Consider the following 23038-nt stretch of genomic DNA (forward strand, 5'->3'; position numbering starts at 1 on the left):
GCATGCTTGATTTGGCAGAATGGTAAATCAAAAGCCTCGTGGGTTTTGTTTTCCCGTTTTTGTTTGGAAGCAGCTGAAAGCAGGTTCTTAACAGAACTGTGTCGTGGAAAAGAAAAATTAATACCTGCCACTTTCCACTTTGTTGCACGATACACACACACACACACACACACACACGGGTACACGGGCGTGTGCACTCACTCACACACCATCCGCGCACGCACACCCACCCAGTGCTCGGGAGGACGAGAGGGAGGAAGTTAGGGCAGACAGCACGTCGGTGGTCCCTGGCCGGCTGGCAGCCTGGGGGGCAACTTTGGGTCGGGTATATTCTCTCAGCTCTGCCTGGTGGTCTTGGTCTGACACCTGTCCTGGGAGAGCCACCCCAGAGGTGGGGCAGGCTGGGGAGGGGTGTAAGGCATTCTTCGCTGGGAAGGAAGGAAGGAAGGGAGGAAGGGAAGAAGGAATCCATGCTTCATGCTCAGACGCGAGTCTCAGAGGGAGTCGGGCCTTTCTCTCCCCTTGGGCCTGCTCTGTCTCGCCGGGGGCAGTGGGGGAGGACGTGAAACCTGGGGGGGTGGGGGGGGAGGGGAAAGGAAGGAAGGAAGGTAATCGTGACGATGACCATCACAACCAAGGATGCCCGGAACGAATAAATGAGAACGAAAAGACGAGGTGGGCCGGTGGCACTTGACGTCAAGGAGGACAAGCGACTTTTCCCGCCTGCCCGGCACGCCCCGCACCCTAAACGGACTTCCGCCGTCGCATCAGCCTGTGGTTGTCGGTAAAGCTGTGTAACCCGGGGGAGGTGGAGCTGATGGGCGAGGGGAAGAGGCTGTTTTTCAACGTGCTCGGTGAGATCTCCTCGATCTTGTACGAGATGGAGTGGAAGTAGTGGGGGGCGAGCTTGGCGCTGAAGGAGTTCTGCTGGGCGGCCGGGCGGCCCCCGTACTCCTGCGGGCGGTAGCAGGTGCAGGAGCACACGTACTGCTGGTCCGGCGCGTCCGCCTTGTAGCGGGGCCGGCCCTGCCGCGCCTCCTCGGGGATGTGGATGACCATGCTGTTGCGGTTCCCGGCCAGGGACGCCCTCTCCTCGGCGTCCCGTCGCTCGTCCTCGCTGTTCATGGTCAAGAACCTGAGGACCACCAGGTTGAGGAAGGCGCCGATGACCGTCAGCCCCACCAGGATGTACATGAAGCTGAAGGCCACGTAGAGCGGCTTCTTCTGCAGGGCGCCCTTGGTCTGCAGGGCCACGTAGTCCCCGAACCCGATGGTAGTCAACGTGATGAAACAGTAGTAATAGGCGTGGAAAAAACTCCACTCCTCGCACTGGGAGAACGCGGCCGCGCCGATGCACAGCGTCCCCATGCAGGAGAAGAAGCCCACGGTCACCATGTTCTCCATGGACACCTCCGTGTTGCGCATCCCGCAGCACCTCTTGATACGCTTCAGCAGGTAGCGCACAAAGGTGTTCATCCGCTCGCCCAGGCTCTGGAACATGACCAGTGTCAGCGGGATGCCCAGCACCGCGTAGAACATGCAGAAGGCCTTGCCCGCGTCGGTGCCCGGGGCCGCGTGCCCATAACCTGAGGGGAGGGGTGAGAAAACAGGGAGAAGGCGTGAGGAGAGGCCCCGTGAGCTCTGGGGTGGGGTCGCACTTGGGCATCTCCGTTGGGGTGGGGGTGGGGCTGGGACAGACAGGGAGGGAGGGAGGAGGACAAGGGCGAGCCGGGCAAGAGAGGTCGCTGGAGGCCGGGAGAGGTGGGGAGACGAACAAGGAAGAATCAGTCAAGGGTCCTTTGCAATTCAGGGGTGGGGTGGGGGGGGGGGACTTGGGGCGGTTCATCTGGGGCCGTTCAGAGGGGTGCGGAGGGCCTTTCCCTGCTCCTCTTAGAGCAAAGCAAAGCTTGAAAAGGAAAAGCCGCACACTCACTAACGAGAAGACTTGCAGGAGGAGTGAGCCCAAGGGAGAATAACACATATGCCCACCATGCAACACCAGTGCTGCTGCCTCTCTGCTGAGTCCTGGTCCTACGGTGCCTCGTTCTGACCTCCTAAGAGCCTTCCAAACCCGGCACGACGAGTCCAACACCAAGGGCGGGAAAACTGAGTCAGTTACTTAATAGCAGGATAACTTGATCTCTTCAGAGCTGGGATTTGAGCCCAGAGTTTTCAGGCACCAAGAATAAGGCAGAGGTGTTGACAAGAGGAGTCATTGCAGAGTGGAATATACACACCATGATAGCAAAGACTCGTATCCGCTTTGTTGGATCCCCGCACCCCCCCCCACCCACCCACCCAAGGTGATAGGTAGCAGGTAGAATATTGAACAAATGAAGGAATAACATTGTGCCACTGTGTGAATGGGGGCTTCTCAGGAACGAGGGGACCAAATACTCCTTCCAGACCTCCCATGTGTAAGTGCTTCTCAAACTCTTCATGCAACTTCATCCATCCCGTGTCAACTTTACAGAGTTGAGCTGTATCTTCCTCACATCAGTGCTTGAAGGGTGAAGGTACCTGCCAGGGTCATTCAGCTAGTTAGTGATCATGTGAGAGCCAGGATAGGGTCCGCACAATATGGCAGAAAGAACATGAGACTCAGGAGGCTCTAGTTCAAATTCTGGAACTAATACTGTCCAGGAAACAAACAAACCCTGAATCATGGGGCGGTATTTAGACTGAGACCTTCCACACGTCAAATCCTGCCCCATCAAGAAAGGCTTCCCTGATGTTACCCCGAGCCATTATGGGCCCATAGCTCTTTAATCATGTACACTATCTTGGGCACCAACCCTGGTTTCTTCGTGTTACTATCATCCCATGCAAGTCCCAGTCCCCACTGGGACTGCGTTGTGCAGATCTGCTGAGTCAGCACCTAGTCAGGGCCTGGTACCTCCGTAGGGACCAACCAGGCCCCCAGACCTCCACCTGCCCCTTCTCCCCCCTAGGAAACAGTCTGACTACTCAAGCCCCCAGCTCTCTACCAGGGCCACATCACTTAGGGTCAGCTTGTCTGTCTCTCCCCTGGTGTGAATCTGTGCATGCCCTACCTGCCCCAAGGGCCCTAATCTTGCTAGAGCAGTGGCCCCTATGCTTGCCTCCAGGGCGCCTTCTCTTCATCCTCTCTGGCCCTCAATCCCACTGGGCCAGCACGGAGCTCCAACCCCTCAGAAACCCCATCGTCCTTGCACAAGAGGGAAAATGACAGGACAAAGTTGGAGTCAGGCCAGAAAGGCTAAACTGGGAAAGAGAAAGCCGAGGGGGGAGAGCAACCAAGATAGTAACAGAAATCCAACCTGAAGAACAGAGCAAAAGCAGATTAAAAATAAATTCTCAAAGCCTCAGAGACCTTTAGGAAAATATCAAAAGGCATCCCAGCAAGACCAAAAAAAAAAAAAAAAAAAAAAGTGAATAGCCAAAATGGACCAAATTTGGTGAAAGACACAGATTTACAGATTCAAGAAGCCCAGTGAACTCCAAGCGTGAGAACTACAAAGAAAACCAGCCATCAGAGCCAAACTGCTAAAAACCAGAGAGAGAAGTCTTGAAGGCAGCCAGAAAGAAACAAGACATCACACGGAAAACCATCTCAATACTCCTCCTTCTAATCATAAGCAATAGGAGCCAGGAAACCGTGAACGAACATCTTTATGGAGCTTGAAACAAACAAAAAAAGACTGGTAACTTGGAATTGTGCATCCACAGAAAACAGCATTTAAGAGTGACGTCAAGGGACACCAGGGTGGCTCCATCAGTTAAGCGTCCGACTTCGGCTCAGTTCATGATCTCACGGTTCATGAGTTCGAGCCCCACACCGGGCTTTCCACAGTCAGCACAGAGCCTGTTTCACATCCTCTGTCCCCCTCTCCCTCTGCCCCTCCCCTGCTTACTCTCTCTCAAAAATAAAATAACAAAAATAATTCTAAAGGATGAAGTCAAAGCACGTTTCAACATGAAAGAAAACTTGTTCCCAGTAGATCTGCACGGCACAATTTCTTCCTAGAGGGAAAGGGTACCAGATGGAGGCTTAGGTCTTCAGGAAAGAATGAGGCACATCTCGGTAAACAAGTGGGTTTATATTTATACAAAACGTAGGGGTGGGAGTCCCACTATGTCTCCATATAGCTCACCTGCGTGGCAGATACCAAAGCCAGATGGATGGTGGGGAAACAGTAGATTGTTGGACACGTAGAAAGGTGGTGATGTTAGCTGATGGCTCTGGATGCAATCTATTTACTACAGGAGACCAATGATGCATCTGCTGGGTCAAAAGCTGCTCATGGGGTTCCCGGGCCCCACCCACACCTGTCAGCAGTGATGGTCAGAAGCCGTTTCCTTCACGTGGCCCCGGGGAACAGCAGCCCCAAGCCCGTGGCAGGGTGGTTCAGTTCTCGGGCCATCTGTCCTGCTGCATAAGGAAAGCACTTCCTCATTCTGGCGCCCCCACGGCGTATCCCGCTGCTCCATAACAGTGGTGACACACAGCAGTCAGGTGCAGGTGTCGCCGAGGGTGGGAGATGGATGCCCCCAGAGGGCAGGACCTTCCGAGGAGGAGACAGCCAGGCAGGACCTCTTCAACACCCTGCTGTCTGGCTTCCAGTTAGGTCGCCAGGAGGCCAGAAGACGACCAGGACCTTGGTCATGAGCCTCACCTGCCAGCAGCCTCACAGCCTCGAGCCACTCTCCACCGTCCCAGCAACGCGGACCGCACCCTGCCAGGGAGCCACGCCCTCCCTGGTGGCTTTCCCTCTGCCAGACTCACCCTTTCCAGAAGAGTCTATAAACAGCCCATTAATTGATTGCTCGAACTGGGAGTGCTGCTTCCTGCACAGGCCCCAACCGACACACCGCGTGTATTCTCCACCGGACCCGCTTCCTGTCTCTGCTGTGACACAACACTACAACCAGGTGTACAAATAACCACGTGTGCATGTAAAGTACACACAAGCTATCTGTGGAACACACAAGGGCAGCGTCTACGGGCACATCACACAGGACGTCCACAGCACAGAGGGGAACTTTGTGACCAGCGTGAACGTGTGGGTAGAATGACCACGTGTACGTGGAACGGGACCCATAACCACCTACATTACACCGATACCCAAAAGGCACATACGCTATATTCCTAGCACACCCGCGTTCAAGGACACGTTCTGTCTGTGCAATATGTGCGTGTAGAGCCGCTCAATGCACAGGACGGGTACACCCTGTTCCTGTATATGCTGCAGGGATTACATGCAAGGATTTGAAATTCAACAGCATCCACGCGATTTATGAGTTACACGTACGAGAGGAAAGGAGAGCATGTGTGCCAGACGTTGGGAAGGCCATTGCTCCTTCCCCAGAGAACGAGGCATAAATCTCTGCGGTCTCACGGAACCTGTGTGACAGTTCAGGGCCTGAAAGACGGGGTTTTCCGTCCATGTGTGAACGAGTGCACCCCAGCCTCCCTGGGTTGGGTGCCATATTCATTCAACGATTCTTGTGTTTTCTGTCCAGACTGGTGACTGCGCACCAGGACCTGTGCTTGTCATGGGGGATCCACAGGGACTTCTCCCAAAATCTCCCAAGGGGCTCTAGTCAGCCAGCCTGGGCCCAGGGCCCTGCCCAATGCCTGGCATGATGGGTCCCGGGAAGTTGAGGGCAGATGGGTGTCCAGGCCACCGAGGACCTCCAGGCTGAGCCGCCCCTGTCCTCCTTGATCATCTCCTGTCCCCCGACCCCTGTTTAGAACCAGTCCTGGCAGCTCAGGAGCCACATCCCCGTCCAGGCTTTCCCACTAAGTCCCCACGCTCCCCACGCACCCCACGCACCCGGGCCAGTTCCCCCTCCACCTCTGGGCCCTGCAGAGGCAACATAACGTCAGAAATCCCACCGAGGACTACACTGCCCATCCCCTCCCCCCACCATATGAATAACCCATCCTTCTGGCAAAGCAGTGTCAAAAAATGATTGACACGGCATTCAGGAGGCATGCACAGGGCCCAGAAGAGCTACCAACACCAGGTATCCGGTGCCTGCCTCTGGGCTGCGGGCCTGTGACCTCTGCAGGGTCACTGAGTTCACTAGATGAACGTAGAAGAGGAGGCTGAAAAGGGGACAGTAGACCAGCTTGTGGCCGCCCTGGAGAGACGGGGTCATCATTCCCCAGCCCTGCAGGTGACCAGCGCTGACCGTCACCCAGAGCTGACGAGCCGGAGCATGCACTACTAAGTGCAAACCTCCCTGTGCACAGGGGCACAGCCGCTCATGCTGTCCGTCTGCACCCGGCCGTGCCTCCCACAGACTTTTCCACGTGTGCAGAGTCAGGGACGGACTTGCTTGTGGCCCCAGCGCTGGCCATGACAGGCTGCTTGGGTGGCTGCTGGCTGTGGGGCCAGCCCTGGGGCCTGCTCACAAGGACAGCGCACAGCCTGAAAAGCTGCCCCCGGTGCTGCACCCCAAACACCACGCTCCCCGAGTTCCCGGGCGCTGAAGCTCCGACGAGTCACCCGTGAGTCCGTCTGAGGAGGTAACCCATCCTCCCCTCCCCAGTCCTTGCCGCGTCCTCACCCCCAGCAGATAGCACCTGCTGTAGCCTTAGCCTCCCGACCACTGCCAAGGCTCTACCCCCCACCCCCCGCCATCTACGGTGTTTGTGCGGTGCCATGGGGTGCCTGGGGCTGGCCAGGAAAGAGCTGAGTGGCCCCGGGTCGAGTCCAGTCCCCACGCTGTAGAGGCTCAAGGGTTCCTGGCCCAGCACAGGAGCTGACAAAGACACAGATTGGAATCGAATTCAAGGGACCCCGGTGCCATGAGGCAGCAGAGTCCTCGTCAGAGGGACCCCGGCACCTGAGACCCAGCTTAGCGCACTGGCTAAGGCAGGGCCGTTGCGTAGGGCCCAGGAAGTGGTGGGCGGGGAGGGCATGGGTTGAACTGCAGCTACGGCCCTCCCCAGTTCAGGCCCGGCCCTGTGTGGGCTGCTGGAGAATCAGAGAGGAAGACAGACCTGACTGCCAACTCCAGGGAGGTGAGCAGTGTCAGAATCATCTGCTCTGCCGGGTGCAAAGTTCTAGCACGAGGCCCATGCCGGAAGCAGGGGAAGCACAGAGGAAGGACCCAAGTCAGACGGGGACATCAGCCTGCAGTCACTGCCTGGACGCAGCCTCCAGGGTTTTGATGGGTAAATAGGAGTTTGCCGGGAGGAGAGGTGGCTGCAGACTGCTCAGGCTGCCCACCTCCGTGGCGTTCGGACCTCACTCAGTGCGTCAGGCCATCTCGCTCTCACCAGTCAGTGCCCCTCCCCGGGCCTGGGAGCTCTCTGTCAGCAGGTGGCAGGGCCTGAGCCCATCAGGAGCGCTAAGGACAGGGCAGGGGGTGAGGGAGGGCAGGGCCAACGTGGGTGTGTGTGGTGAAGAAGGCTTGGGAGAATGGGAAGGAAGACCCATGCCCCGTGTCCTGCCCCAGGTTCTAGCATGTGAACCCCCACCCCCAGGAGAGCACCTACTTGCTAAGCCTGGAGGGGGCTGGAGGGTCGTAAGAGCCACAAGGCTATTCGTTACGAGGCATGCGCGGAGTGACCCTGGAAAAGGCTCATATCACCCTCCCCACGATCAGAGAGGCAAAGCGAGGCCCAGGGGCAGGCAGGTCACCCCCCCACTCCACACACCAGGCCATCACCACCCCGACTGTACTCCCCTCTCACCCACAGACACTGACCTGCCCTGGTGGAGAGTCACAGCTGGGCTGCTGTGGGCCAGGCCACGGGCAGGGGGTCCTGGCCTCCCTCCCTTCCACTGCCCTCTGGCCAGACTGTGAGCTCTGAGGACAGTACTGCCCACTCCTGACTCACCTCTGTGATCCCAGAGTGTGGCACGGGGGAGGCACTTGGAGTTTAGAAGGATGCATCACTGGGTAAATGATTTCTGTCCCCGGGGCCCTGCCTGGAGTCCTGGCCAATCCCGAGCCCAGCACGGCTGGGGGCAGCTTTGCCCAAGACACTGCATCATCCAGCCTGATTTCATGGCCTCTTTAATATACTTCCTGGGTCTCCTTGATCTGTCCCGGGAGAGGCTTTGCAGAGAAGACGCCTGCGTCTCCCGGCTGCAGCTGGCTAACAAATAAAATGAATAGGCGCCAGCTTTCCGGAGGGGAAAGATGCAGGGAAGAGGGTAATAACACTCATCATTTCTGTTGGGTCTGGGGCTCCCTGAAGAACCAGCTGTGGCTAGAAGGCAGCCCTGCCTTCCAAGATGCCTTGTGCTCCTCGCTGGCTCCTACTAGACTTTCCAGAAGTTGACAGTCACTAGATACAAGAAGTTTCCCAGACCTGGCCCCTGTTCCCGGCAGTGATTCATTAAAGGTGCCGTGAGGGTCCGGCAGGCTCTCCCCACTGTGAAAAGTAAGTAAGGCAGCCAGACAGTGTGGGTCACAGAGCTGCCTTCCTCCTGGCACTCTGGTGCTCAAGAACTCTTTGTGGCTCCCTTAGCTCCCTGGAAATCTAGGCCCATCAACAGCTGGCCTAAATGACTTCCTCAGGCTTGCACAGCACCTCACAGTTTGCAAAACTTCCTGCTGGGGACTGCCCCTCCCTGAAGCCTGCCCTGATCCCTTGGCCAGAATTCCACTCCAGGACACGGCAATGGGCGAGACTGGCCCCCGGCATGGGGCCAATTCATGTTGGAGCCCCGACTCTGGATGGTCACCCTCCCTCCCCAGGTACCCTCAGTCTCTTCTGTCAAGTTCAGGGGGGCTGGGCTGGGCTGCTCCCTGAGCCATCACAGGCAGGTGCTGGGTGAGGGCGATGGGGGCTGTCAGCTCCAGCCCACAGCTGCCCGGGCTGGGGACAGACTGCCCCACACAGGGAGGGAGATGGCTCCACGGGCCTTGGGTAGTGGGAAACTTGCTACCGGAGGAGAATGAAATGTTTATAAAGGACAAACAAGGTTTTTGTGCCGATAGGAATTAAAATAGGCATACATTGCATTAAAGAATGACTCAGGGAGGTGCCGGGGAGGGGGGCCGCCCTCAGCCCCCTGTGCTTCCCGGCTGGCTCCCCTACCTCTGTGTGCAACATGCGTTTCACTCCTGCACCCTCCCACGAAGCTGGCCTTGCTCAAGCCCCCAGTGAGGGCCGCATGATTATTAAGACCCAGGTGTCTGCTAACACCAAAAAGGAAAATGACTCATGGGCGACCAGGGGGTGGAGAGTGGGCAGGACGGGTTCTCAGGAGGTTCCTGGGTAGGATCAGCAGGTCCCAAGGTCTGCCACTTACTGACCATGACCTTGGGAAAGCCACCTAGACCCTCGAAGCCTGAGCTTTCTCTCTGTAACGGGGGAACGTAGAGGGAAGCAGTCCCTTGCGGTTACACGGCACCTTACAGTTTACAAAGGTGAGCTCTGAGGACAGTTCTGCCCACTCCTGACTCACCTCTGTGATCCCAGAGTGTGGCACGGGGGAGGCACTTGGAGTTTAGAAGGATGCATCACTGTGTTAAGTGAGTTCTGTCTCCGGGGCCCTGCCTGTCCACAAAGCTTGTCCACATCCATTCTTCCATCCGAGAGGGACGTCCTTCCCGCAGCTTCCCCAAGTCGGCTCTGCCTTCCTGCAACGTAACAGAGCTGGGTACCACCGCCTGGGCTGGGCTCATGCGCAGGTCTCCGTTCAACCCCTGAGAGGGTCCGGTGCTTCTTGTGGGCTCTGATTGGGTGGCTAGCCGAGCCCCCCCGAACCAATGAGCCTTTGGCTCTGTCCCGCCAGACTAGTAGGGTGCCAGAGCGTGATGTCCGGAGCCGCTGAAGTAATTTTGGCACCATGAGGATGGGTGCAACCGCAGAGGAGAAATCCCTGACCAGAGAGACCGGGCAGATCATTGCACCCGTGTCTGAGCCCAGCTCACAGACGGTCCAGCCTGTTCCCCAATAAGTCTTTTGGCTTCAGCCGGTGTTTTGATTGCAATTGGTTAACACTCCACATGCTCTACTGCTTAGCATGACTAAAAATAGCGAGCAACAGTTTTGTATGGACAACGCAGTCCTCTGTAGGTCACTCTCCCCGCACCTGACACGGCTTCTCCCACAAGCACCTCAGATCCGTCCGAGGGCAGACGGGTGGGGGAGGCGAGGCAAGCCGGCAGGCGGCCAGAGGCACAGCCCAGTCCCCGGAAAGAGCAGCTTCTCCAGGGCCCGGCCACAGGGCGCGGGCCAGGGCAACCCAACTTCCTGATTTTTAAAGAGAAGCTGGAAATACAGATTCTGTAAATGTAGAATCCAACTGGTGTCTAATTAAACATTTTAATGGCACAGGCCAAACAAAACGAGACAAAACAGACCATCTGTTTGTCTAAAACAAGAGGTCGTGATGCTCCAGAAATGGGGGGAAAGGAGGTGAGAAGGGCAGGACGGAAGGCTGGAAAGCAGAGGTGGGGGAACAGGGGGAACGAGAGGTCAGTGAGCCCGCCACTCGTCACTCCCTGCCACCAACCCTCCACGGTCACGAGCCCAGGGGACAGCAATCACCAGCCAGTCAGTCTCACAGATGCACAAACCCAAGGCAGCAACAGGTGCCATCGCCCATAGAAGCTCCTCCCCAAGTGGGCTGAGGCCAGCCCTGCCTCCCGCCACGCAGACGGGAAAGCCACACCCAGGCGGGCACAGTCCTCCTGGGTAGACTGAAGCCCTTCCCACAATCCCCATGGGGAGCTCCACCCCCACAGAATGCATGAACCCATCTCACAGATGAGAACACTGAGGCTCTTTGCCCAGAGCCCTCAGATTCCAAGTCCCCAGCCCTTCGCCCTTCTTGGAGCCATGAGGAGGCCCCAGTGATTTGCTGATTCACAGGTTTGGCACTCTGTGTTCTCTGGAGGAAAATCTGGCAGATTTGGTCTTATTTAATGAGAGAACATCTCCCTCAGATACTTTTAAGATTATTATTAATTTCCCAAATAGTTCCCTTTTGGTTTCCCTTCATTTTATGTCTTAGGGGGAAAAGGGGACCTGAAAATTTATTTTTGGAAACTATACAAGCTTAGGGGCACCTGAGTGGCTCAGTCGGTAAAGCGTCCGACTTCCACTCAGGTCATGATCTTGTGGTTCGTGAATTTGAGCCCCGCGTCGGGCTCTGTGCTGACAGCTCAGAGCCTGGAGCCTGCTTCGGATTCTGTGTCTCCTCCTCTCTCTGCCCCTCTCCCCCTCCCCCCCTTATGCTCTGTCTCTCAAAAACAAATCAAAAGCATTAAAAAAAAAAAAACTTTTAAAATGTAAAAACAAAACACTGTCTAAGCTTATAAAAGGCATGAATCTCTGACCAGAGTGCCTGACCGGCCTTTCTGCTCTTCTGTCCTGTGCGAGGGCGGGGCAGGCTGGATGCGGGGTGCTGGGTGCGGGCACAGCCCGTGCTGGCCACAGGGAGCCTCCACAGTTGGCACGTCGGCCTGGCGCCCACTCGCACAGCTCTGCCAGACGGACATCCTATCTTCTCGTCTGCAGGCATCCCTCAGGAGGGAGCGCCTCTCAGCGCACAGACTCACAGGAAGCCTGGCCCAGACCCCAGCTGCACCTCCACCCCTGTTTCCTTCACCTTGGGAGGGTCCAGTGGGGGGTCAAGTAACAGGTTATTATCCCAAGTGATGAACGAAAAGCAGCCCGGGCGGCCACACGCACGTCTCCGTTAGTCCCCAAAACAACCATGCAAGGTGGGCATCAGGGAGCCCTTGGGGGCGCAGGTGCATCCAGGGGGGCCCTGCTGGAGGCGGTGTGCCCACCCAGGAGTCCGCGGGAAGGCAAGAGGCAGGCCTTACAGCTTTCTCCGCTCTCAGCGCCGACCCAGATAACAAAGAAATGCATTCTTTAAACATTATTTTCAGCACTTCTACTGTAGATGTCTAGCCCAAAGACTCGAAAATAAGTCTTTAGACACTCGTACGCCCATGTTCACAGCAGCCAAAAGGGAGAGACCACCCCAATGTTCCCCCGTGGATGAACGGACAAGCAAACTGTGGTCTACCCTCACGAGGGAATATTACTTGGTCTTGAAGAGGAAGGATATTCTGACACATGGTAGAATGTGGATGAGCCTTGAAATATCACGCCAGGTGAAAGATGCCAGGCACCGAGCCCATACTGTAGGACTCCACTTCCACGAGGGGCCCAGAACAGGCAAATCCACGAGGCAGGAAGCAGGTGAGCGGTCGACCGAGGCTGGGGGAGGGAAGAATACGGGGTGGTTGCCTGCTGGGCCCGGGGTTTTCTTCTGGGGCGATAAAAATGTCCCAGAACTAGACAGGGGTGGTGATCGCACGGGATTACGAATGGACCAGATGCCACTGCATTGTACACGTTAAAATGTGAATTTCATGTTGCGTGAATTTTACTTCAACGGAAAGAGTAAAGAAGCTATTTATTTTTAAAGCAAAACTCTCCCCATTTTCTCCCTGAGGCTGAGGGAGGGAGGAGTGGCGGAGGCCAGGGGGTCGGTGGGGTTCTGGGAGGAGAGGCTGAGCTGGCCTGGGCACAGGGCCCCCGGCAGACTGAGCGCACCCAGGAGAAGCCCGGACTCTGGGCAGCACCGCCCTCCCTGCCAGCCTCCTGGGGGTGCAGGGGCGACGCAGCCTTCACACCTGCCCTCCACCCCCAAGCCTCATCACAGTCCTGTGGGCTCCCTTAACCAACCCCCACTCGGGCCTCTGGACGCAGGTGACAGGCGTCCATCCTGAACCAGCCACGGGCCACCTCCTCCAACACAAGGCCCCCCCTGGCAGGCGCTCTGACAGCACAGCCTGGCGGGCAGAGTCAGAGCAAAGGACCTGGACCAGGGTCGGAGGCCCAGGCCTGCCCCAGAGGGGAGGGTGAACCAGGCCGTGGGGCAGGCAGTGGCCCAGCCCGCTCCCTCCTGCCACGAGATACATGGCGATGCACCCGCCTTGCTGGGCCGCCAGGCTCTGATGAGGCACCCACGGGGGGGAGGGGTGGCAGTGGGGGGCAGCTCTGACACCTGGGGCAGGACGAGGTCAAGGTCAGCCCCGCCCACTCGAATACCCTAAGCCGGAAGCACAGAAGCCGGGGCTACAGGGCTAGGGCTGGGAGAGGCTAGTGCCGACCACCCACCAGGCAAGCTTGTTCCTGCAGGGGCGCCCCCTCCAGGGGACAGGGAAGCGCGCGTGGGGCGGGGACTGGCGGAAGCCATGTCCCCATCCTCCCGGTCTGGCCCTCCCCGGGGCCGGCCGGGGCCGCTCCGCTCAGCGACCAAAGAAGCTCGGGCGCCCTCTGGCGGGCACTCGGCGGCCGCAGAGCCGCCAGCCCGGCCCGCAGCCCACGTTTCCCTGGGCGGCATCCAGAGCCCGTTCACCTCCTCCTCAGTGATCCTTGTCATGCGCGGAGTCTCTTCCCAGAAGTTCCCATCAGTCAGCGGCAGCGCTGACGACACAGAGGAACGATCGTAATAACGCGGCGCTAATGACCGCAACCACCTATACCGAGGGCGTGGGCTGGGCCAGGAACTGAGCTAAATGGTTTAAAGACTCCCTCACTCTGGGGGGAGGGGACACCCTCTGCAGGTGCGTGCTGTCACCTCCACAGCGTGGAAACGTGCCTTGCCCCCACCTGGGCTCCCACGCAGGCCCCTAACACCAGGCACGACCCCGACCCCACTGTGGGCGTGGTGGCGCCCACCCCTTCCAGAACGTGCCAGAAGCCCGTGGTTCCCTTCCTGCCCTCCTGCGTCCCTTCCTAGTAACAAAAAAAAGAAAAAGCTCCTCACTCTTCTGTTCTTCTCTCCTTTCCTCCTCACCCACAGTACAAAATCCCCCCAAAAAGAAACCAGAAGAAAATGTGGTAAAAACAAACCCATATTTAAAAACTTAAGTTTGGGGGCTGCTTGGGTGGCTCATTCAGTTAAGGGGCCGACTTCAGCTCAGGTCATGATCTCACGGTTCATGGGTTCGAGCCCTACGTCGGGCTCCGTGCGGACCGCTCAGAGCCTGGAGCCTGCTTCGGATTCTGTGTCTCCCTCTCTCTCTGCTCCTCCCCAACCCCGCCCCCATGTGCGCGCGCTCTCTCTCTCTCTCTCAAATAGACATATAAAAAAAATTTTTTACGAAGATCATAGGAATAAGTATATAAAATTTGGCTGACTTTTGAAAGTCAATGGTAGAATAAGAAAATGTAAAGTCAAGCAAGGCCTAACGCCCTTTAATAACTGGTACATTTTTTAAAAAGAGAAACCAAGTCAAAAATATTAAAACTCATGCCTTTTGATGTTGAGACTGTCTTTCGGGGCTAATTCACCCTGGAGTGCACGGGAGGAAGGAAGTGAGAATTCATACCAGAAAGACCAATAGGGCAGAACATGCAGAGCCTTGAATGCCAAATTACTCTTGGCTCTAAGAACCAGCCAAACTAGGCAGGTGGCCATGGCCCCAGGGGCCGGCAGATTCCACCGCTCTGTTCAGATGCTCCCTGCCCTCTCAAAGGACCCTGTGCAAATGCCACCTTCTCCAGGAAGGCTCTCTCCTCCTTCCTCTGAATCCCCAAAAGAGCCCGGGCACACGTGGATCTAAGTGGCACGGAGTTACGGGGCCTGATGGCAAGGTCCTCATCCCTCATCTGTGACATGGGCATGACCCGTGGGGCCAACAAGGCCTGGGGAGCAAAGACAAGGGTGCACATTCCGAGTTGAAAATGGTAAACTACAAACACCCGTGCCTCTCAGATACCTAACGCGCCGAAATGAAGGTAAAAAGCATTGCGTTTGTGGCTTCTGAGGCGTTGCTTCCTAAACTTTGGTGCTCATGGGGACTGGACAGCCTGGGATCTTATTATAGTGCAGGTCCTGAGTCAGGAGGGCTGGGAGCCCAGGACTCTGCATTTCTACCTAGGCCCCTGGGGACCCACTGCTCCGTGGAGCTCCCGCTGTGCCGGTAGGACCTAAAGAGAAGCCAGGTCACATGAGAGCCGTAGGGGGGCCAGTGCCCCCTAGAGATGGTAACAGGCCTCGTTCTAAGCACATCTGAGCTGGCGGAATTGAACTCGTTTCCTGCTCACACGCAGCAGCCGGATGGCAGCACACTCCCTTCCAGGGCCTCAAGCGTCGGGAGATGCTCATTTTGTCTAGAAGCAACAGGAAAGGGCGGTTTCTAGCCCGCTGGTGCCCACCCACGTGCGTGACCTCCTCTTGCTCGTGCGCACACAGCTGGCCCACGCCGTCCCTTGTGAGCAGACACGGCGTATGACTCAGTGACAGCAGCAGGGTTCCGGCTTGGCCCATAAACACCGGCCTCACAGTTCTCTCGCTCTCTCCTCTCCTTCTCTGAGTGTGTCTGTCCCCTTCCCTCTCTGTCCCCCTCTCCCTCCCTCTCCCTCCCTCTCCCTGAAGATTGCAGAAGACTCAGGATCTCGGGAGGACAGAGCCTCTGGCTGTCAGGAGCCGGGGTTCCTGAACACCCACACAGAACACAGCCCTGCTGACCCAAGAGGACAAGTCGCTTGTACTGCGCCACGCCCCTGAGACTCGGGCCACACCTGCAGTGACGCGTCATAGAGAGGACGGTCTACCAGCTGAGAGGCCAGACCCCAATGGCAAACACGTACAGACGGACATCGCCCAGCAGGCCCGAGGAGAACCCACACTTGCATGTGGACACAGACCCCACAAAGCCCTTCTCCGGCCCGTCCTCACATCTGCCACGCGGTCAGCACTGGGACAGTCCCGTCCATTTCACACGGGAGGAAACTGGATCTCAGGTCCTGTGCATGTGCACACACAGACACATGCAGGCCCGTGCACATACAGGGATGTGTGCACACATATGCACACGGACATGAAGACGTGCACACGCAGGGATGTGTGCAGGCACAGGAACATGTGCACACCCAGGCACACACAGGTGCGCACACACACACGCACAGGCCCACGCAGACTCACACACGCATGACCCCTGTGGCCCTGGATGCTCTTGGAGAGTCATGAAAAAGGAGCAAGAAAAACTGAAGAATCTTAGCCCCACTCCCCCCACTCCCCCCACTCCCTAACTTTTAGTGGTAAACATGCATTAAACGTGAGCACTGATAAAAAGCACAGAACGATGCTTGGCTCATAGCCTTTCTGTGCTCGGTTTCCCACCGCCAGCCTCTTGAAGTTGTAAGGATTAATTCAGCCGAGTCACTTGCCCAAGGACATATGATCCTACGTAGACAATCCTCAGTTGCCACAAAACCACCCTGTGTCAAGATCGTGTGAAAAGGCCGTCTCCGGCACCTGCGGGAGAACATACGCGCACAGACACACATGGCCCAGACCCACCCTAGCAGAACAGTAACCCCAGGTCTCCCAGTCTCAAGGCAGAGTGGAAAAACCCAGACGTAGAGGCAGACGAGCTCGGCCTGACTCCTGTTCACCTGCACAACTTCAGGAACAGGCTTCGGCACCTTGCGCCCGGTCTGTTCTGGAGACCAAGTACACACAGCACCTTCCCCCAGGGCTTGCTGGGACTTTAAGATAACAGATACAAGTACCAGGCCTGTGCCTCCCTAATGTCAGGGGCCTCTCCCTGGACCCTCTGGTCTTGGCTTCTGCCTTTCATTTTCCAAGATAGTGGGTAAACGTTGTCCAGGAGTTTGTCACAGGTGCACACGATTCCTGTTTCTTCTGCCTTATGCCTCAGGACCTTTGCACATGCCGAGCTGCCGGCCTTGAACACCCCCTCCTCTGCTCGACACCCCGCCTGCAGGCTCACTCCCTTTTCCCTCAGCCTTGGACTGGGACAGCTCAGTGGCAGGGAGCCAGGGTGCTGAGTCAAAGCACTCCTGCTTCTGGCTCCCTCAGGCTGGTGGTCCCAAGGTCAAATGGCTTTGGGACCATGTAAGTGCCATCTGCAGGGGAACAGGACTTGTCTCAGAGGTCAGAGGGAAGTGGAGACCCCGATGAAGGAGACAACCACCAGGGAGCTCCAGGCAGCACTGCTTTAAGGGAGGGAGGCCCAGGAAGGGGGGGCCCAATGCTCCCCTTCTCTGAAAGGCAGGCCTCCAGATGCTTCTGCGGACGGAGTGCAGACCACGCGTTCGCAAAGCCCCTCCCTTATTGCTACGTCCTCCTCATCCGCCCAGCAGGATGCATTTGTGTCTGGTGCCAGTGACCCGCCACTGCCCCCCTGTGGCCCTCACTCCCTGCGGGGCCCGCGGGACACGGGCGGCAAGCCCACCAAATCACTGGCCATCTCTTGAGATTTCCCACACCCTCCTGCCCCCTGGAAAGGGCCCTTCACAGAAGCCCACTTGGGTTATCTGCACTGTGGGGGGCAGGGGGGCATCTGTCCTCCCCAGACCAGCAGGAGCACCTCAAGGGCGAGCTCTGACCCCAACTCTTTCTGAAGTCCTGGGGCCGTGCCGGGCACGCAGGGAGCGGGGTGCTTGCCAAACAGCTGGGTAAGGAAGGTCTGCTGTAGTGTCTCTTTCCACCTGGTCTCCTTACACACGGGATGGAAACTTTGAGTAAACCGCACCCTTGAATGAAGGGGGTGGTAAGTAGTTTATAAAGAAATCAATTCACCGAGCCTGCCCTGGACTCCTCAGTGGGGGACCCCCTCCTGGTGTGTGGGGCACTTGCGTTTTGCCAGAAACTTTCAGGGGCTTTGTTGAAGAGGTGTCGCCCTGGGGGTGGGGAGAAGCCACCTAGACAGACACCTCGAGGTGCCCGGGTGGCTCAGTCGGTTAAGTGTCCGACTTAGGTCATGATCGTGTGGTTTGTGGGTTCGAGCCCCAAGTCAGGCTCTGTGCTGACAGCTCGGAGCCTGGAGCCTGCTTCCGATTCTGTGTCTCCCTCTCTCTGCTCCTCCCCCGCTCGCACTCTGTCTCCCTCTCTCTCTCTCTCAAAAATAAATTTTAAAAAAATGTAGAAAACAAAACCATTAAGAGCATAAGGATGTCGGCCACGTGCCGGGCACTGTCCTAAACACCAAAGTGCCTGCAGTGAGTACAGCTGCTGTACCCATATTTTAAACGCGGACTCTGAGGCCCAGGGGTTAGTAACAAGCACAAGGTCACTGTCAACCTGGCAAAGCAGGGATTCAAATCCAGACCCCTACCTGCCCCACAGCCCTGTCCCCTGGGCCACCTTGCTGCCAGGGTGGCCTCAGCTTGTCCACAGAGCAATGCTCACTGTCCCAGAGCAGGGTGGGAGGGGCGTGGGTGCAGGGCGGGAAGGAGGCCGGGGCAGGAACGAGGGAAGGCCACAGAGAGGCAAGCGGAAAGTGTCGACGTGGACAAGAGGCAGGCTGAGGGCCCCGATGTCAGGGGGTGCGCCTGCCGTCACATGAACAGATGGTCACCGTCCGGGCTGGGGGCACCTCCTTCCTTCCTATCTCGGGGGATGAAATGGCCGTGTCGTTCGTTTCGGCATTCCCAGTGCCTGGCACGTGTGGGCACCTTATCCAGTGCACTCACTCGCCAGGTGACTACTGGGCACCTAGCACGCGTCGGGCACCGTGCCAGGCACTGGGGAGCAGTGACAGCGGTGGCCATGGTGCTGCTGACCGCAGCACAGTGATGGGCAGGAGGGCGCTCTGTGCAGGGCCCTCTTCTCCAAGCTCTAGCCGCCGGGGACAGTCGGCACAACGCTCACAAGGATGCCACACAGCGTGCGAGGGAAGAACTCTCGGGTGGGCCGCTAGTAAGCCCATTTCACAGGCAAAGAAGTGAGGCACAGGGAAGCTGTGCCCACTCAGGGTCTCACCTGCCCAGGCCCTGCCTGTAAATGGGAGCCTGGCCCCACGCTCGGGTTCTGGAGCTGCCCGCCCACCCGCCCTGCGGAGAAGGACCAGCCGCACACCTCCATCCCTGTCTGCAGGAAGCGTCTATAAACACAAGCTGGCCTCGATTCATCTCTCTGGAGCCACGGAGCCCTTTTAATCAAAGCAGCTGCCCAGCTGTCTGTGGGTGAGGGACGGCCCTGGACCGTGAGAACAGCCCTGCACCTGTCTTGTTAGCGGCCTGGTGTCTGGCAGGCACAGGGCAGGGAAGGACACAGCCTCAGCCAAGGAGCCCGGACCGTGGGGGCCACCCCAACCCGGGGTGCCATGAGCTCTCTCTGCCAGGGCCAGGCCCGGCCCCTGCTCAGCGCCCCCACCCCCCCTGGGGGAAAACGAGGACAAGTTCAGCTTCTGTGGCTGCCACGGACGGGGTCCCTCCAAGAGCCTAGATGCTGGCCGCGGGGGGCCGTGCTGGGGAAGGCGGCCTTCACAGGATGGGTCTGGGAAGAGCGCTGGGCTCAGGTCATAGTCTCCCTCTCCAGGGCTCCATTTCCCGTGTCCCTTGGGGGTGAGCTTGGCCCTGCTGCCTGGGGTGGCTGTGAGGGCTCAAAGGAGCGACCCTGCGGAGCGCTCGAACTCTGACGGGGTGCCAGGCACACAGCAGGTGCCGTGTCGACGCTAGAGAGAGCACAAGGCAGCCTTCTGTTCCGAGCTTCCTCCTCAGGGCACCACGGCTGTGATGTCACAGACGTGAAGCACATAGTGGGCCCTCCACAAATGTCAGTGGGAACTGAATCCTGTCTGCCATCCCCCTCGTTCCCACAGTCAAAAGCTGTCCCCAGAACACAGTCTTCGACCAGGACGACCTGCTGGAAAGGCCGGGTCAGCCTTGCGGCAGGAAAGCCGTCCCCGTCGTGAGGACAGGGCCAACATACAGGGAGCCCTGCACCGGCCGGTCCTCGTGCCGGCCGCTGGCCGAGCCTGGTGTCCTCATCTGTCACAGGGCCCGCAGCCCCTCCCCAGCCCAGTGAGGTGGGCGTTGTGTGGGACCCGTGCAGCCCAGGCCCGAGCACAAGGACGTCCCCACAGTGGTCACCTTTCCTCCCAAGCCAGCCCTGGGCCACCCCCACATCTTTCTGCTAAATCCCACATCACGTCCTGCCGAGGGGCCAACCACCCTCAAAGTGTGGCCACAAAACGTCCCTGGGAAGCCACAGGGTGCTGGTCAACACACAGGTTCCCGGCCCTGACCCATAGAACCAGGACCCTGGGCACAGGCCCAGCATCAGCATGGCAGAACCACCCAAACGAGTCGAGGAGCCACAGCCTCCACATGCGGGGCTCTGGGCTTGGCGCCCACTCCAGGGCCTGCCGTGAGGCAGGAGACGGGATGGGTCTCCGGGCCTGTGCAGTTTGTGCGGACGTCCACAGGGTCCCCAGGGGCAAAAGCCCATGGGGTCCCCAGAGGCAAATACCCACCGATAAAGCTTCCTTCCACCAGCCCCGCAGGGAGAAAATCATGCCTGACCACACAGCATCGCCCCTGATACCCTTCCTGAAAAAAGCCAAGGGTGACAGTCGTTTGGGTGGACTCGCTTGAGAATCTGTCACCGCCAGTTTCCATCACTGCCCAGCGCTGGGCACCACCAGCAAGGGAGCAGGCCGGCAGCTCCAGGGGGCTGCTTTGTGATCCGATTACCCTTCCTCACTGTTCGAGGAGACCCGGGTCCTGGCACCAGCCCCTCCCTGCCTCAGGTCTGTGACCTTGGGCAAGTCACGTAACCTTGCAGAGATCAAAAACTGAAACGCAAAACAAGAAATGGAAAAATCCCCACAGATCTAATCCTTCTTAATTTATCTCCTAGACTCCCAGCGACTTTATTTCCTACTACTTAGATTTTTTTTTTCCATTTTGTAATTTGCTAATTGTAGGAATAATACTCGCTCACTGCAAAGTGTCGTGAAAAGTCTTTTTAAAAGGCTACGGAAGCAGGAGAGCATTACCCACAGACCGACCAGTTCAAGAGGCAGCCTCGTGAGCGTTTTCTCATATCTTCCAAATCGTCCTGCCAAACACACCTTCCAGGGCTGAGAGCAAACTCTAGAGAAGCAGTTATGTGGCCTTCTTGTAAGAAAATGTTTGTGTCATTATATTACCGGTAAAAATTCTTCACAAACATCATTTTTAATTCTTCGTAAGCTTCAAGCGGACGCACCATAATTTCTTCACCTAAATAAGCTAAATAGGGAATCCGAGGGGCTCTAATTTGTCTCCATTGCTAATAACCATTTGTGTTTTGGCCAAAAGCACACCATTTCCGGCCCTTGGGATTTTATTCTTACCACGTAAAAAGACCAGACACCAATGAAATGCCAGAACGCGGGCTGAGCACTGCACAAAATTAAAAAATAGAGATGCTTCATCGTCTCCTTTCCTGAGGAAGGGTCTGAAGAGAACTTTCTTCTCATAGCACCCCCCCCCCAACTGCTAGGGATGATTGCTCCCATTTTCCTAGAAGAAACATGTTCAGAGAGGTCGAGTCCCGGCTTCTGCTGATGAACCCAATCCTTAACGTGCTTTCTGAGGTCACAGAACCTCACTGAAGGCCAGACGACTTCCAGAGTGGCAGAGTAAGGACTGTTAAAGATCTCCTCCTCCAAAACCATGAGAACACTCCCAAAAGTATCTAAATCAACTTTTTTGAGGGGCGCCCGGGGGGCTCAGTCAGTTAAGTGTCCGACTTCAGATCAGGTCATGATCTCACAGTTCATGGGTTTGAGCCCCGTATCAGGCTCCTTGCGGACAGGTCAGAGCCTGGAGCCTGCCTCAGATTCTGTGTCTCCCTCTCTCTCTGCCCCTCCCCTGCTCACACTCTGTCTCCCTCCCTCTCAAAAATAAGCATTAAAAAAAATATTTTTAAATCCACTCTTTTGAAACCTGGAAGTTAACTGCAGGCTTGCAATAATCCAAGAAGTGTTTATCCAAGAAAAATAACTACATTTCAGAAAAAAAGGAAAGCTTTATGGTGTTCCAACTTACCCTCTTCCCACTTCCCTGTTCCCAGCTCCAAGGTAGCCTTGAAAACCAACAGCCCAGCAATCACGATCTCTATGAAAAACAGCATCTACCAACACAGGAAGGGGGCAGAGCAAGTCTGGAGCACCCCGTCCCCAAAACCTCACCCCGACAAAAATGCCATTATTTGGCCCGTCTGGCGGCTCCCTGTAAAGTTCCATTCCCATGGTTTGTCTTTATGTGATCTGACTCAGAGCCTGCTCAGTGATAAACCATATCGCCAGGACATTTGTTGAAAACAATCACAGGCCATTTTTTTAACATTACAGTTGCTTGAATGGGGATTACTAGTTGGAGCTCACAAGAGGGTGACCTTAAAACTAGAAAAGAAAAACTGGAGAATGGGAGACTTTGAAACACTCCAATACACCCATGGGAACCGAAAAGGCCACACATGCACACAGGGCTGTGCACGTTACTGGGAAACCCTTGAGGTGGTCCCCATCCCTCACTTCCGGCTGACCTTGAGGCCCCGCACAAGCAGGAAGCAAAGGCTAAGATAGCTGTAAATGTCCTGCCAGAGCACTGCGTACCCCGCCCCCCCCCCCCCCACACACACATAGCTTCTCTTGGAGAAGACTGGGGGACCTGCTGGCTTAAGGCCTTTAAGGAAATCTCTGTCCAATGATTAGCTGACCACTAAGCAAACCAAGGAGAGATTTTGCGGCCACATGTGACAAAGATTACAGATGTTACAGAATTCATCCAGCAAAACACAAACAGCAACAACACTGAACCCTGCGGAGGAGGGAGAATTGATTCCCAGAGTTGCCATATTGTATCATTTTAAATACTTACTTTTGAACAGAAAATTCTAAGGCACACAAAGACCTAGGAAAGGACGGCCCATCCACAGGAATAACACACAGTTGGTAGCAAATGTCCCTGAGGAATCCAGAGATTAGTAGAGATACATCAGCTGTTACAAATATGTTCAAAGAATAAAAGAAACCACATCTAAATACTTACAGGAAAATAGGAGAATGGGGTCTCACTAAACAGTAACAATTGAATAAAGCAATAATAATAAAGCAGTGTTGAAGGGCTCAGAACATATACAGATGTAATTTGTATGATAATAATAGAGCGGAGAAGAGAGAGGAACGGAGTTTTGTGGCATTCTCCATACTATTGAAATTAAGTTGGTATTAATCCAAACTACACTTCAAAAAGTTAAGATGTTAATTATAACCCCCAGGGCAAGTACTAGGAAAATAATTCAGGAAACATAGTAAA

General features: G+C 56.5%; 1 protein-coding gene across 1 annotated transcript in view; it reads right to left on the reverse strand.

Moving 5' to 3' along the window:
* Nucleotides 1-631: 631 nt before the first annotated feature.
* KCNK9 (potassium two pore domain channel subfamily K member 9) overlaps nucleotides 632-23038 on the reverse strand; it is a 74290-nt gene continuing 51883 nt past the window's right edge. Inside the window, exon 2 of the mRNA XM_058699181.1 lies at nucleotides 632-1586. Coding sequence (XP_058555164.1) covers nucleotides 745-1586 — 842 coding nt within the window. The 3' untranslated portion in view covers nucleotides 632-744. The remainder of the gene's footprint in view (nucleotides 1587-23038) is intronic.

The sequence above is a fragment of the Neofelis nebulosa genome, chromosome 14, assembly GCF_028018385.1.
Source record: "Neofelis nebulosa isolate mNeoNeb1 chromosome 14, mNeoNeb1.pri, whole genome shotgun sequence".
NCBI classification, from domain to species: Eukaryota; Metazoa; Chordata; class Mammalia; order Carnivora; family Felidae; genus Neofelis; species Neofelis nebulosa.